General features: G+C 39.0%; 1 protein-coding gene across 1 annotated transcript; it reads right to left on the bottom strand.

The window, feature by feature from the left end:
* Positions 1-7655: 7655 nt before the first annotated feature.
* CCDC59 (coiled-coil domain containing 59) lies at positions 7656-17433 on the bottom strand. The gene is made up of 4 exons (XM_062203156.1): positions 17236-17433; positions 15635-15947; positions 11567-11666; positions 7656-8639 (listed from the first exon to the last, which is right to left on the bottom strand). Exons 1-4 carry the CDS (start codon positions 17387-17389, stop codon positions 8478-8480), a joined length of 729 nt encoding a protein of 242 aa, XP_062059140.1. The 5' UTR covers positions 17390-17433; the 3' UTR covers positions 7656-8477.
* Between the last annotated feature and the right edge of the window lie 38 nt (positions 17434-17471).

Below are 17471 nucleotides of genomic sequence, written 5' to 3'. Positions count from 1 at the left end.
CCTGTATTCCATATTAGAGTACCTGGGTTTCAATACTAGCTCTGCTTCTGATTCTACTTCCTGCTACTGTAAACCCTGGGAGGCAGCAAGTGATGACTGAAATGCTTGGATTCCTGCAACCTACCTAGGAGTCTGGACTGAGTTCTAGTTCCTAATTTCTGCCTGGCCCAGCCCTGATTGTTGAAGACATTTGGAGAGTCAACCAGAGGAGAAATTTTCTCTTGCTCACTCTTTGAAATCAATAAAAAATTAAAAAGCAAAGAAAATCGGTGTGAGCTCTGACCAAAGAATTGGATGATTATAAATATGACAATAACAAAATGTACATGAGGGCAAACTTAACAACCATGACAATGTTAAGGTGAAAGGGCTTCTATCCAGCTAGATGTGTACACACAACCTAATGACTTGGGCAGATGTATAGACTATTTGTAAATCCACAGATTTTGAAGAAAAGGATTGTATCCTGTCTTGCTTTTATAGATTTACTTGGTTTATATTTGTTGTACAACATTATTTATTTAATGTAAAATATGTTTTTTTTTAATTTCATAATGTGAATCATATAGTAATTTGACCAGGGTTTATTGGAAGGATTGTGGTACAATACAAAAGCCATATCCAAATCATCAAAACCTATCTATACCAAAAGGGAATTCCTGTGATGGACAATTTTATCTTTCAGAAGGTTAAGCTGATCACTATGAGTCATTCACAGCCAGCTTAAATTGCGATAATCATCCTTCTGAACATTTGGTGGTGACAGATCTCAATTTAGAAGCAACTCAATATAGTTGGGATGGCAAAACTGTTCATTTAGCATGTAACACAGCAAGGACATTGCCTTGTATTTTGGTCTGCTTATGTACTTCATGCTTAACAACCATTATCTCCTTGTGAGTTTTTCATAACGTCCACTAAATCATTTATCTTTTCTACTGGTAGTCAAAAGAGGTCATAAATCATTTCAGTTTATACAATATTGTAAAATAATGAGTAGTTCTTAAAGCATATCTACTCTCTTTTTATCCTTTGCCACAATACAGGCTTTAGTCAGAGCTATTAACTCAGCTACCTGGGAAGATCAAACACAGTATAACAGAGCTGCTTGCATGGCTGCATTTTCACTGGTTACAACAAAAAGGAATGGCATTGCCATTTACAAAAGTGAAATTCATCTATGAGTTAGATTAAATAAGAATTAATTAAAAGGATGCTTGTAAAATCTGACCTGGGTATTCTTAACTCCTGAGTTATTGCTATACTCATGTTTCCTCTTCATCTTGAAGAGGAAATCAAGTTACATGAATAATGTTTGAACTACATTAAATAGGAATACATAAAAGAGACAATAAAGGGATTTCATTAATGGAAAAGTTGAGAAATACTGAGTTGCTAGAAATAACAAGGATTGTGCAGCAGGTACACAACAGAGATTTAGCACCATATTAACAGAAGCTTCAACCAACTTGGCAGCTACTGCCACCTCTTGCAAACAACCAAGAGATAGGCTGAGAGGCAATAAACAGGCTCCTGGTGAGTTAATTCCACCAATTCATCATCTTGTGTTCCTTGAACAAAACAAGGATAGGAATGCCCAAAGTGAGAGGTTATTGAAGGGAAGAATTCAGAGAATAAGTCTTCCACTTTTGCATCCATGGGAGAGGCTCATGAGTTGCCTTTTCTTCTTTTCTTTTCCTTTCCTTCCTCCCTTCCTTTTATTTTACTTATTTTAAAGAGACAGAGTAAGAGAGAAACAGACATAGAGTGTGGATGGCAGGAACTCATGTACTTGAACCATCACCTGCAGCCTCACTGAGTACATATTATCAAAAAGCTGGAACTAGAAGCAAAGCAGGGATTTAAACTCAGACACTCCAATGTGGGAATGTTCCCAAGAGGCATTGTTAACTGCAGCACTGAATACCCAGCCCAATTTTCTTTTTCAAGAATTTATTTGTAACAACGGGTAAATCTTTGTCTTTTCATTGTATTTTATGTAGACATTTAATAAAATGGAATTGTCTCCATTCTGTTGGACAGAAAATATCCTGCTGACAGATTTGTGGCACAATTTTTTGTTTCTTGACAAAATCATGACTTTTCTCTAGATTGCTAATGCCCCTTGTTCAGTTAAACTTGAAAACAGATTTATGGAGTATTCCTGTGAGTTACTTTTATTTGGGGGGCCACAGTAATAAATCATTTATGTTTTATATAAGGATGGAGCCTCAAAGAAGAATCAAACCCTTTTGTAAATTGTTTAGAGTGAAAGAAATATGAAGAGGGGTCTATAAATCCCACATGTGGTATAATCAACCTTATATACGTCCACTTTCTCACAAAAATAGCCAACACATGTTAACTGTCTTTCTCTGTATATATACTAAAGAAAGCTGCACATAAATCTACCACTACTAAATACTCATTTCTCCAAGTGGAGGACAGGATACAATCTTTTGGAAACTAAAGTTAATATTAGGAACAACTAAGAGTCTAGGGATCATAGTTCTTTTGCTTACCCTGAGTTGTTGAACACACAGGCAGCCTGTTCAGGTAGGTTTCTTAGCCAACTATATAAAAATACTGCAACAATAGACATGTGGACATATTTACTTTAGTAGACTCAATAATGGCTATAATTCCTGAGATTTACAAAGGCTTGAGTGGCTATTAGGATGACATTGGTGAAGGTTTATATTCATTTGAGTCTTAGTCATTAATTTCAAGTATTCAATGTATGTCAGTAGAATCTTTAGCCCAAAGACTAGAAGTAAGCTAACAGTGCATCAGTTCAGTCCATGCAAAGGAACTGCTACAATATGGGTTGTTCTAATGTGGTACATTCTGATGAACATTTAATTTCATATCATTACAGAGTAAGTCAGCAGAGGTATACAAATTTGGTAAAAAGCTGCAACACTGGTAAGATTATAAGTTACCAGTGTTTATTGGAGACATCTTCCTGTTATTTTATTGGTACTCTGAAAATATGTTAGAATAAAATAATGCTTCTTAAGGCAGAAAACATAGCATGTGTGTCCACCAGGAATTGGAAGGCTTGCCTTACAAATAGATAAAATACAGGGGATACACTGGAGTGCTACTGAGATTCTCTAAGTGGCGTCGTTGTTGGGAGCTAGTTTTTCATAGGCTCCTTACCTAGTTTCAGCAGAAAATTCACTTTTCCAGCGCTCAAACTCTTTAAAGATATTACAAAAAATGAAATAAGTTCCTACTATGTAACTCAATCGTTCTACTTCTAGGCATTTACTAAAGAAAAATGAAACCATATACCTATTATATTCAGACACAAATGCTCAAAGTAGCTTAATTTCTAAGAGGCAAAAAATGGAAACAAGCTAAATTTCCAATGCAATAAAAAAGAAACAAATCATTATGCATTTATTAAATAATGAAGCTGACTAGAAGACAGAACGAGTGTATAGTATATTATTTCAATAATATAATATTTTTGGAAATGCAGAGTATAAAGGGACAGACCTTTATACAGACAGATCTATGGCTGTCTAGACTCTGTTTCAGGAACTACCACATTATTGATTACAAAAGGCCATGAAGAAAGTTTCAGAAGTGATGCAGATGAATACATAATTGCAGTGATGACTTCATAAGTATATGTATATATCAAAAACACAAATTGTATATTTCAAGTATGTTCAAATATACTTCAATGCGTATGTAAAACCCAGGGTCAGCAGGCCCCTGAGGTGTCTGTCTATGTCACAGGGCTCTCTTTTAACGCCACAAGTGATGATTTAATTAGGTTTTCTCAACAAGAATTATTCAAATAAGGAAAAGAGCTAATATTAAAGTAGTATTCCCAATTTTAGTATTGATTTTTCATGAAGTCTATCAACTAAATTACCTTTCAATATCCACAGAACAAAAAACTAGAATGCAAATACTTTTGCTATTATAAAGAGTTCAACTAAATTAAAATCCTTCCCAGTTTCTTATTTCATTCATTTATAGCAAGAAATATTCTTAATGCTAAGTTTCTTCAGCAGTTGAAACCTTTGTATCTTTCTTAACAATGGATATGACACATTCAGCTCCTCAAAGGTTAAATGAATTCAACATCAAGTCTATGGTGCACATTTTTAAAAGGACCAAAGACTTAATAAAACACCCAAGGTGATGACATTACCTTCTACACATCAAATTTAACACGCAGCTCTCCCACAGAAAACTATGCTTCCAGACACAGTAGTTGCTACCACCAAAGACAACATTCAGTAGAAGCTGCAATAGAAACTCTTGAGTCTGTAGGAAGAAATGCTGGTGACAAAGCTCTAAGTCTCATCAAAATGCCAGTTACATGGCCTGCACTCAACTGGAAAAAATTTGTTGGCAAGAAGTTACATTTATCACCACTGATTTTCCATGTCATTCTCTGAGAGCGCCTTCTGAGACACTGATACTAGCTTGAAAGGCACAGAATTCGCAGTGCTGCAGTCTCAATCATTAGCTCTCCTTTGACCTGGTCCTTCTCTGACTAGTCTGTTCAAAATCTTTCTGGATTTCAATGATTGGTATCAACAATTTATACCTTGACCTTTTCTAGAATGCTTTATCTGTAAAAGGATTTTTTAAGTTTAAAAACAAAAAATACTTATAGTCACTAACATCTAGCATTATCTATGAATATTCTCTTACTAAATCTTTACTTCAAATGAGATAGCTTTTTAGTGTTTACAGAGTCTAATGAGGCCCCTGTTGCTCAAACATGCATATTTAATGCAGGTCAAAGTTAAGCTGCAGTAGCCTGAATCAGTGCCTTTCTTGATGCCAGCACAGCCAGGGTAGCTTGCTAAGTTCCACTGTGACTGGCTTCTGCTGAGGCCAACCAAAGAGGTCAGCAGATGGGTGAACACAATTACCACCTTTTTTGCCTTTGCTGAAGACTGTATTTCTTCATCAGCATGAAAACACGCCCTCACTTTTTGGTTGAGGCCAGCATACATCTGAGTAAGGCCCAATATTGCACCTTACCTCTCTCTGGTAGAAACAACCTATTTCCTGGGAACAAACCTACAAAAAACTTTGGTAGGTAAAAAACTGCACACCTGCTACAGGCATTTGGTTTTGTGGTTGACACTCCCATCTCATTTTGGAGTACCTGGGCCTGAATTCTTCCATCACTCACCATTCTAGCTTCTTGCTAATGCACAGCCTGGGAGGCAGTGATACTAAGTAGCTGGGTCCCTGACACAGATGGGAGACCTGGACTGAGTTAGTTCCTGGCTTCACTCTGGTCCAGCCTCACCTGTTGTGGACATTTAGGGAAGAAAGCAGAGGATGGCAGATTTCTTAAAAAAAATAAACCAAAAACAAGAAAAACACAGTTTTAAGTCTTAAAAAAAAAGCCTTTTGTTAAAACTGCCCCAAAAATATACTGCACACTTACAAATGGTGCAGTGTAATTCCCTACAGACTGTTGAGATCAAAACTCTTTCCATACACATTTAAGTTTGAAGCCTGAAACCACAAGTACTGGCCAACCTAAGTTCCTCTACTTATCTATTGTGTTTCCTCGAACTTTATCCCTGTTTTATCCCCTGATGTGGTGACCTATACAGCACAAACTTTTAGATGTACCATTCCTAAAAACACAAGTATCCTCCTCATAGCCTCTATCAATAGATATCCTTTACAAAAGCAATCAAGACTAAGAGTACATGTACAATACCAGCCCAGGTCCTTCTCCCAAACTTACTTACATGTCTTTTTAACACCTGTGCATAGAACAAGTGTGACAGACAGTAAGGAGAACATGTGTATTAGGTTGAGAGTGTCTCCTCCATGTGGAATGAAACAGCAGAAATGGCTGCAAGTGTTTCCTCTATCAGTAATAATATACACAAACTATTTGGTAGACATCAAAATGCATCCCAAGCATCTTCCCTCTGAAATTTCTCTCATGTTGACTTCCCTTCTAATCTTCACAACCTTGAAGACTTTTCTCAACATTGCTTCACTCATGACATTTCCCAGAATTTCTACAAATGAAACTACTTTAGCCGGTGCCACAGCTCACTAGGCTAATCCTCCGCCTTGCGGCGCCGGCACACCGGGTTCTAGTCCCGGTCGGGGCACCGATCCTGTCCCAGTTGCCCCTCTTCCAGGCCAGCTCTCTGCTGTGGCCAGGGAGTGCAGTGGAGGATGGCCCAAGTCCTTGGGCCCTGCACCCCATGGGAGACCAGGAGAAGCACCTGGCTCCTGCCATCAGATCAGCGAGATGCGCCTGCCGCAGCGCACCAGCCGCGGCGGCCATTGGAGGTTGAACCAACGGCAAAAGGAAGACCTTTCTCTCTGTCTCTCTCTCTCACTGTCCACTCTGCCTGTCAAAAAAAAAAAAAAAAATGAAACTACTTTGTAAAATGTGGCTTAAAGACCAAAAACAGAAATCACTGGAACAGCAAATTAAAAAGTACATTACTGAGCTTATCTGCTCTATCCAAATCTCTAGGGGTTGGATTTTAAAATGTGCATCTTAAGACATTCCCTACGTGATTCTCTGATACACTAGTTTGAACCTCAATTTGCACCTCACTGCCACTGATCACCTTTTCCCATTTGTACCATTGACTATCCTTCAAGATCCTTGGATTTTATATTTAAAGAATACTTAAAATTGACCTTGCAAAAGAGTAGTTGCTCCACAGTTTTTTGTTTCTTTCTTTTTGTTTTAAGATGTATTTGAAGCAAAGAATGAGATACCTTCCATCCACTGGTTCACTTCACAAATGGCTGCAACAGCCAGGGCTGGGTCAGGTTGAAGCTGGGAACCAGGAACTACATCCTGGTCTTCCAGATGGGTACTTGGACTATCACCTGCTGTCTTCACAGGTGCACTAGCAGGAAGTTGGATCACAAATAGCCAGGACTCCAACCAGCTCTCAGATACATGATGCCAGTGTTGCAAGTGGTGGTATAACCTGCTGCATCACAATGCCAGCCCCAACAAAAAAGCTATTAAAATAAACTTGGTTTTCACTCACGTCTCAAGACTAGATCCCCTTCCAAGCGGGTCATGACAAAATATCTAGAAGTAAAAACACATGTGAAATCATCACAAACTATTTCATTTTGAATCACAGTATACAGTCTTCACCAACACAAATTTAGGCTGAGATGCCTATTGTAAAGACAATACAGTTTATTGCAAATGTCTAAGCACTACTTCTTAACAAATAACAAATTTGGTGTTTGCTAAGCATCTCTTACTACATTTGCAACTGAAGAATTAATCAGTAGTAGAGCATGGGGCTTCCTCAAACCTTAACGTAGCCAACATTTACCATTTATAAAGTTATTATGCAATTTCTTATAAATCTTGTACAGCCCTTTTTTGTTTATAGTTATTGTAAGTCCTCCTCATTTCCTTAAAATTTTGAGGCAGGAAAAGCAGTTATCCCAGTAGTTTCCCTCAGGCCACAAGGATTTAAAAGGTGACAAGGTGACAATGTTTTTTTACAGAACAGGGTCTCTCCCATGAGATCTAGAAAGCTTAATGCTAGACATTATTTGGGTTTCCATCATCATTACCCTTTCAAAGTCTTATAGTAATAAGTAGTTCCACTTAAGAGACTGTTTTTAAGTATCAGACGCTGGGAATTATTATTTTTTAAAAGATATTATTTATTTGTAAGTCAGAATTACAGAGGGAGAGACAGAAAGATAGTTATCTTCCTTCTGCTGGTTAACTCCCCTAAATAACCGCATCAGCTGGGGCTGGGCTAGGCCAAAGCCAGGAGCTTCATCTGGGTCTCTGATGTCAGTGCAGGAGCCCATAAACTTGAACCATTTTCCAATATTCTCCCAGGTACGTTAGCAGGGAGCTGGCTCAGAAGTGGAGCAGCCAGGACATGAACTGGCGCGCATATCAGGTGCCGGTGCTGCAGGCAGTGGTTTAACCTACCATGTCACAGCGCCAGCCCCAAACTCTGGGAATTTTTGCACCACACTGCTTAATGAAGGCCCCCTTGTTATACAGTGGGAATAGATTACTTCAGCAACTAGCTATTTTCTCAGCAATGTGCAAAATCCATTTGCCTGTCACATGTACTTAGTTTAAAATAATTAAAAAGATCAAGGGGAGCACTTATTTCACATGATTAAATTGTAAAAATACAGAGCTAATCACTAAATTGAAACATTTCATTTCCTAATACAATTTATTTCACATGTACAAAAGTAGATATGTGCTTGAATCTTGTCTCCAAAACGGGTTTTATCAGTTCTTCAGTTTATCTGCCTTTAGATGCAAATAAGTAAGACACAAGTCCTGTTATGTGGAATATAAACAAAATATATAAAACATATACTTTATACATAGTCTATGTCAGCAATCCAGTTTATGAACAAATTTAGTTGTCAGGAGGCACTTGTTACACAAAATAATCGAATGGACAGTCAGTAAATATTTTAATCCCTAAGGACAAAGGTGTGATTTAATTTTTTTCTTGTATTTTTTGAAGAAGATATTCCATTTGTAAATTCAAGTTTGGTTGGCCCTTTTTAGTCTTTTTGCTCAATATTTTGAAGACTTCCATTTTCTTCTTTTTGTAGAGCCTTTGAGCTGCTTCTCTCTCTTGTTTTCTCCTCTCAAATTCCTGAAATTATTAACATAATTTCACTTCATTAGTAACAAACAGAAGATATAATTCAGATCTTGTTTTGAAACAGCTATCACCATGCAAATACTCGAAGGGTTGTCTCATATTTTACAAAATGTAAATCGTTTTTCTTTAATTGAAGCAATGCTCCATTTTGCTTTCAAACTGATACATGACCTAACATGGAATAAAGTTATTCAACAGTTTCAATCATCCCCATGAAAATAAAATTGGGTGAATGAAAACAGAAGGCACACCTATTTAATAATTTCATTTAATTCACTGTACCAGAGAAGCAGAAAGGATGCTAAAGTTTATCTTGTCGAATTTCCCATATAACACTAAAAACTTCGTTTCCAGTATTTGTATCTGATAATCTTTTTAACACGTAATTTACAAGTTTAATGAAACATTTGTTCCTTAGTATAAATGTGCAAAATGTTCTGCTAAGCATTATGATTCTGATCACTACAGAGCTATTCTGCAGGTAGGGTAGCAGGAAAAGCTATTACCTGCAGCCTGGGCATCCCATTTGTGCACCAGTTCACGACCCAGCTACACAACTTCCAATCCAGCTCCTTGCTAATGCACCTGGGAAAGCAGCAGAGGATGGCCCAAGTACCTGAGTGCCTGCTCCTACATGGGAGACCTGAAGAAGCTCCTGGCTCCTGGCTTTGGACTGGCCCAGCTCCATCCAGTACAGCCATTTGGAGAGTGAACCAGCAGAGGGAAATATCTCTCTCTCCCTCTCTGTAACTTTGCCTTTCAAATAAATAAATAAATCTTAAAAAAAGAAAAAAAGGGCTATCCTGTACTTCTAAGACTCAAGTTTGTTTGAATATGAGAAAAAGTAACCAAATGTTAAATATAAACTTGAAATGTACTACTCAGAAAAGCACTACAACATTCTCACTAAAATACGGAAGCTAAACATAAGTTCTTAAACAACGTAATATGGACACTGCGTTTGATTTCTGTTATGATGCAGAGCCCCTAAATGATACAGCCTTTTATTTTTGTAATCCCTTATAAATTGTTCATTCATATACATCATATATGACATAACATATTCCACTCATTAAAAGGCACTCGTGCTAAGTTTAATGTTCATCCTACAGATGAAAAGTTACTATTTTACTCATGATCCCAAATAAGTGGCAGAAGTGAATCTCAAATTCAGACTTAGAATTCAGAGTCTGCCTTTTTCCACTATGTTTTTCTATATCACTTGATGCTACATTATGACATAACACATTCTTTATTTTAAAGAAATGAAACTTATTTGTGTTAAGTATATACAGCAGCAGTTTACATTCCAAAACTATTTTTTAGTATCTCTGCCATCAATCATCAGTCTTTAATTAATGTTCTTAACAATTTTGGTTTCCCAAGAGTAATGGTGGTGACATTTATATTAACATTTGAAATCTGCAAGAAGAAACTGCTGTCACATTTTCATGATTACAAAGCCCTAGCTGTATATAAAGGCAAATTTTAAAGTACACTAAATGTTTGCTAGTATATTTCATCTGGTATACTATTGCTTTTTTTTTTTTCTTTTTTGACAGGCAGAGTGGACAGTGAGCGAGAGAGACAGAGAGAAAAGTCTTCCTTTTTGCCGTTGGTTCACCCTCCAATGGCCGCTGCGGCCGGCGCATCTCGCTGATCCGAAGGCAGGAGCCAGGTGCTTCTCCTGGTCTCCCATGGGGTGCAGGGCCCAAGGACCTGGGCCATCTTCCACTGCACTCCCGGGTCACAGCGGAGAGCTGGCCTGGAAGAGGGGCAACCGGGACAGAATCCGGTGCCCCGACTGGGACTAGAACCTGGTTTGCCAGCGCCGCAGGCGGAGGATTAACCTAGTGAGCCGTGGCGCCGGCCTCATCTGGTATACTATTTTAAGGGTTAGAGAAACACATAATGTAACAAGCCATGCAACAGAGATCCAATCTTCCCATGGAGAAATATTTCTGCTTAATTCTAGTCTGCCATAGCAATCATGACCAATTCAGACATCAGACCCAGTGTCCTAAATCGCCCATATTTAAATGCAAAAATATAAAGAATATTACGTAAGTGCTACCTTTGGGGTTTATGTCTGATTGACAGATGATCCTCTTTTAATAAAACTTCAATAAAAAAATCAAGGACTAACCACTACTTCTACAAAGTGATACCCTTGTTGAAACTGGGTAATTTTGTTCTACCTTTTTTTTTTTTTTGAAGCCAGGAGCCAAGAGCCCCCTCGGGGTCTCCCACATGGGTGCAGGGGCCCACGGACTTGGGCCATCCTCTACTGCTTTCCCAGGCCACAGCAGAGAGCTGGATGGAAATGGAGCAGCTGTGAACCAGCGCCCACATTGGATGCCGCGCCCACATTGGATGCCGGCACCGGCACCGCAGGTGGCCGCTTTACACAACACACCACAGAGCTGGCCCCTTTGTTCTACTCTTTTAAAAAGTCTATTTAATTTCCGTTTTCTGAATCTTAACTTTTTGCAAAGTTAAATCAGTAGGTTCCTTATTGGCAAGACCAACCATTTACAAAGAAACACTTTATTCTAACAGCTTTCTTCTGCCTTCTACTTGCTTCAGTGTTAAGATTTTGAAAATCATTTATTTATATATTTCTTAGGTCAGTGACGGTCAAATTACTTTGACAAACACTGTCCAAGATGCTCTATTATTAACCTTTAAGCAATATCATTAAAATTCCACTCTTGACCTACTAGTACTGCTTGCAATAATTTCAACAATCAAGGAATTATAGCATGATTCAATTCTCCAACTCTGCTCAGACAATCCATTCATTCCAGGAATATTTACAGAGAAATTACAAAATGTCTAATAGTATGAAGCAGAGTTTGCACATACATTTAAGAGATACAAAGAAAAATGTACCTAAATATTTTTAAAACAGTACTTACTTGTTTCTTAGCGGCACGCACAGCTTGTATCTGTTCATATTCTTCTTGTGCTTTCTGATTTGATGTTTTCTTTTTATTTTTCTTTGGAACAGTAATGGAGCTTTATAAAGTAAATTAGACATATAAGATACAATGATTTAATATTACTACACCAAAACTCTGATGCAATTTCATCAGAGATTGTACCCGCACAGTAAAATTGCACCAACACAAACTAACTGAGGAGGGAAGAGAGAAGCAATCAGAAACAAGGTATTAATCTGATTATGAAAATGCTCAAATAAAGATGCAGGCATTTAGCCTAGCCATTAATACCCCTGTTTCCCATACTGGAGTACTAGGTTCCATTTCCTGACTCTAGCTTCCTGCTGATGCAGATCCTGAAAGGCAATGGTGATCATTCAAATAACTGGTTTTCTGCCACCCATGTGGGAGACCTGGATTGTGTTCCCAGCTCCTACCATTGACCTGATCCAGTTCTGGAAATAAAGGGCACTTGGGAATGAGCCAGTAGATGGGAGTACTCAGCCTCTCTAAGGAATAAAATTTCAAAATCAGATATTAAAAATACAGCAGCATGGGCCAGCAAAGTGAAGAGAAACCAACAGCCTGGACAAAAATATTTGCAAACTATGCAACTGATAAAGGATTTAAATTCAGAATCTATAGAGAGCTCAAGAAACTCAACAACAAAACAAACAATCCAGTTAAGAAACAGGCAAAGGACTTAAACAGAAATTTTTCAAAGGATGAAATCAAAATAGCCAACAGGATGCTCAGGATCACTAGCCATTGGAGAAATGCAAATAAAAACCACAATGAAGTTTCACTTCACCCCAGTTAGATCAGCTCTCATATAGAAATCAAAAAATAATTGCAGGTGAGGATGTGGTGGGAATGTAAACTAGCACAGCCATTGTGGGAGACAGTGTGGAAATTTGACAGTAGATCACCAAATGACCCACCCATCCAACTCCTGTGAGTTTACCCAAACAAAATGAAATCAGCATATGAAAGAGTTATCTGTACTCCACATTTACTACAGCTCAATTCACAATAGCTAAGATTTGGAATCAACCCAGATTTCCATCAACTGATGACTGGATAAAGAAAATGTGATATATATATATATATATACACACACACACACACACACACTGTATACAGCCACAAAAAACAAATGAAATCCCCATCATTTTAAAAAAAACAGATGCAACTGGAAAACATTATCCTTAGTAAAATAAGCCAGTCCCAAAGACAAATCTCACATGTTTTCCCTTATCTGGAATTACCAATGGAGTACAAAAAAAAAGTAATGTATATGAGCGAAATTGACATTTTGAGATTTGATTATTGTTTACAGCCCTTGTTTCTACTGTTGAGGAACAGTGTTTTTTACTTAATATTTATTCTTTACTTAGTGGAAGGTTAAGATTATGATTACAAAATAAACTAAAAATATGTCCTTGTAAAAATTAAAACAAAGAATATGAAAGGAAGTAGGAAGGAGGATGGGGTAGTACCATGAGTGGGAGGGAAGTATCACTATGCTCCTAAATCAAACAGATGAAATTTGTTCACCTTAAATGAATTAAAAAATTTAAAAAAACTTTTAGTGTCATTTTTCTATGAACATATATATCTTGAAGTCCCTTTGCATTTTAGTTTCTCCCATAAGGAAATATAGAAACTGCCCATTACCCCACATTATGTCCCCATCTAACTTCTAGCTTTGTTCCCTTACCTTTTAGAGTTAAGTTTCTAGAAAGAAAAGTGAATATACTATGACTTTTATTCTCTGGTCTCATCTTAATTCTCTGATATCTGATTTCTATTCTCACACCATTCAAATGGCCTATCTCAAGAGAGTGATCCTCTTGCAGTCAACTCTGATGATCAATGAGCACTTTTCCCAGTCTGAATTCATTACTTTTGAATGCTGTACTCCCTTAGTTTGGGTGATATTCTTTCCAGATCCTTTCTAACTGCTCCTTCTTAGTCTGTCATGGTACAGCCTCTTCCGCTTCTTTCACTTTTTTTCCTACAAGGTATTTCTCTTCCTGGTTTCCATGCTCTTGTCTTCAAGCAGCTATCCACAACTATGGCTTAAGATGCCACAAGCACATAGAGCTGAAAGCTTAATCAATGTTATCTACTGAGAATTTTTTCTTTAAAGTCACCAATGGCTGCCTAGTTCACATATTTAAAGACCTGTTCTCAGTTCTGTTTTCCTTGGACTTTATAGTATTGATAGTTAACTAATCCTTACTTCTCTTTACTTCTGATGTGGCATTTCCTTTTATTCAGTTTCGAAAAATGAATGTAATTTCAACTTCTTCCTGTTTTCACCTAAAAATATTAGGTAATCTTTCAAAATATTTTTGTTAGCTTCTTTCTTGTCTCATGATTTAAACTCTCTCATTTCAAATTTTTCTCTCCCTCTGGAAAGGACTCGAATCTGAGTTGCTAGTGCAACTCTTTTCCCTGTGCTTTAAGCCTGTTACTTAAGGTAAGACAAGCCTAAACTTCCTGTGTCTCTGCCTTTACCTTAAGTATACTTTTTCCTGGGATCCTAACTGGTAACAACTTTAAAAGATAAAAGTTTATGGTACCAATTAATACCTAGTTTCTTTGAAGTTTAGATTTCAGCTTTTTTAAAAAATGCCAACTATGTGCAAAAATTTTACATTAGATCTTATAAAACCAAACATTATAAAGCTTTATGTGTTTCTTAATTGCAACTCACTTCCTTTTTTCTGCAGAGAATCCAGATGAACAGCATCTGTAGCAGTTAACACTCATTAACATTTACCATGTACCCACAAACTTTCTAAGTGGGTCACAAAATAACTCATTTAGGCCGGCGCCGTGGCTCAACAGGCTAATCCTCCGCCTTGCGGCGCCAGCACACCGGGTTCTAGTCCCGGTCGGGGCACCGATCCTGTCCCGGTTGCCCCTCTTCCAGGCCAGCTCTCTGCTGTGGCCAGGGAGTGCAGTGGAGGATGGCCCAAGTGTTTGGGCTCTGCACCCCATGGGAGACCAGGATAAGCACCTGGCTCCTGCCATCGGAACAGCGCGGTGCGCCGGCCGCAGCGCGCTACCGCGGCGGCCATTGGAGGGTGAACCAACGGCAAAAGGAAGACCTTTCTCTCTGTCTCTCTCTCTCTCTCACTGTCCACTCTGCCTGTCAAAAAAAAAAAAAAAAATTAAAAAAAAAAAAAAAAAAAAAAAAAAGAAAATAACTCATTTAGCCTTCACAACGTCATGAACTACTTCAGAAATACCACAGAATCTGTGTGTATGATCCACTACAGACTGTCCAACATCATGGCTCTGTATATCATGCACATTTTATAGGAGAGGACAGCAGGGCACCAACATTTAAATCTCACTCTAGAATCCAATCTGATTGATAACTACACTTGTAATATCTGTCAAATCGTCATTTCAAACACCGTGTATTAACTACACACACTCTTGGAGTTAACTATACTCCAAGTAAGTTACCTGTCCTTGAGAGGTAGAAATCTGAAATCCAGATTTTTTAATTTCCATTCCATTACTTCTTCAACTATGCAAAACCAGTTTAATTCAGTTATTTTAAAAAGCCTCCACAGGCTGGTGTTGCATATCTTGTTAAGCTGCCGCCTGCAACTCCTGCGTTTCATGGGGGCACTTGTTGCAGTCCCAGCTGTTCCACTTCCAATCCAGCTCCCTGCTAATGTGCCTGGAAAAGCAGCAGAAGATGGCCCACGTGCTTGGGCCCCTGCCACACATGTATGAGATTCGGATGGAGTTCCAGACCCCTGGCTTTGGCCTGGCTCATACCTGGCCATTGTGGCCATTTCAAGGAGTGAACCAGCAGATGGAAGATCTCTGTCTTTCCATAAATCTGCTTTCAAATGAGTAAATAAATCTTAAAAAAAAATTTCACAAAAATATGTCTACCTATTTACATCTAAATGGTTAAACAAGGAAAACTCTTTAACTCCTAATTGCTCTAATATGCCTTCAAAAAATGCTACCTATGTTTAAAATAAAGAATTCCAGAGAATAAAAAAAACATACTCTACTGTTCTGGTACGCTGTTCTTCCGGCTCAGGCAGGTGGACAGTACTCGGATCTTCAGGCAAGGCCTGGTCAGTGCTATACTGTTCTTCAGGCAAAGGCTGATCAGCTTGCTTTTCTGACAGAGGTCGGTTAGCTTTTCTTAGTTGCTTCTTTAGCCTTTCCTCTTCAGCTAAATAGAGATGTTTCAAATGATCTGGGTATCGATCTGTGAACTGGGATTCTTGCGATGTCTGAGCCTTCTTTTCCCTCCGTTGCAACTTCTTGTAATTTTGCTGAATCTTCAGTTTTCTTCTAAATGCAAAGCCTTGCCCTACATTGAAGAATACCAGTAAAAATCATTTCACAGAAAATAAGTTGAGTAAAATGAAGTTGTTAGTAAAAAGGAAAATCTTTTTACATCAGCACAGAGACGAGAACTACCTGGTTTTCCTTTAACATTATTTTAAACAACAGATTTAAACTGAAAGAGAAACAACAAGTCTATGACAAGTCTATAAAAATAGCAAACTAACAGTATGCATACACCCAAGGTAAGGATTCAAAGATTTAGGGCTGTACATTATTCGAGTTTATAACTGTAGTCACAAGTCAAAACAAACTTCTTGGCCGGCGCCGTGGCTCACTAGGCTAATCCTCCGCCTTGCAGCGCCGGCACACCGGGTTCCAGTCCCGGTCGGGGCACCGATCCTGTCCCGGTTGCCCCTCTTCCAGATCAGCTCTCTGCTGTGGCCAGGGAGTGCAGTGGAGGATGGCCCAAGTGCTTGGGCCCTGCACCCCATGGGAGACCAGGAGAAGCACCTGGCTCCTGCCATCGGAACAGCGCGGTGCGCCGGCCGCAGCGCACCAGCCGCGGCGGCCATTGGAGGGTGAACCAACGGCAAAGGAAGACCTTTCTCTCTGTCTCTCTCTCACTGTCCACTCTGCCTATCAAAAAATAAAAAAATAAATAAAAAAATAAAAAAATTTCTTAATTTATGTACTGATTACATTCCTTCGTATAAATATTTTGAAATAGAAAAAAAAAACTTCAACCTAATACGTTACCTAGAAATTTACCATTACACGACTGACTCGAAAATACTTCAACAACCCCCCCCCAAAAAAAAAATGGTGGTCTATGAATTTCTGAATAGCTAGCAGTGATCTGAACAGGGAATTGACTTAATATGTATCCCAACTGAGGGAACTTACAGACAAAAAGTCAAAGTCTATTTGAAGGAAAGAAGGGAAAAAGTGAAGATTGGGGTATCGCCACGAAGGCTTTGAGGCGGTGTACGGATTTCTAGCCCCAACCTTCTCTCTAACCTTTACCACAATACAAGCGCCAATTAATCTGCAGGCGCGCTGTGCTTGCGAATTCACCGGGCAATAAACGAATGGGCACTGCTTCGGGTTCAGTTGACGACGCTGAAAGACAAAGTAAACACTGCCCCGCCTTCCCCTCCAGAGCCGTGAAGACCACAGCCTCCCTGGACTTAAGAACGGCTTTTTACGGCCCGGGGAACACTGCGTTTGTGAACTCTAAATCTTCCGAGGTTCGGCGGGTCTCACATCCCAGCATCTCAGTCCTGAGAACCTATACATGGCTACCTCCTTACCCTGGCGAACGCTCCCCGCGAAGCCCTGCGTATGACTGGGCCACCAGGTTCTCTGTTTCCCGTTCTTTTTCCTGAAACCAACTGGAGAAACCCCTTCGCCAGGCGTTCCAACACCATCAAACGGCCACCTCGCCGCCGGCCTTACCGGCGCCATGGCGAACTGTGTGTCGCAAGAAACGGACGCCTGCAAAATACGTCACCAGGCTGAAGCAATCCATTACGCAGCCAGACTCCGG

The sequence above is a fragment of the Lepus europaeus genome, chromosome 10 (genome assembly GCF_033115175.1).
Source record: "Lepus europaeus isolate LE1 chromosome 10, mLepTim1.pri, whole genome shotgun sequence".
NCBI classification, from domain to species: domain Eukaryota; kingdom Metazoa; phylum Chordata; class Mammalia; order Lagomorpha; family Leporidae; genus Lepus; species Lepus europaeus.
The sequence above is the reverse complement of the archived record's forward strand: the minus strand, read 5'-3'. Positions and strand labels throughout refer to the sequence as shown.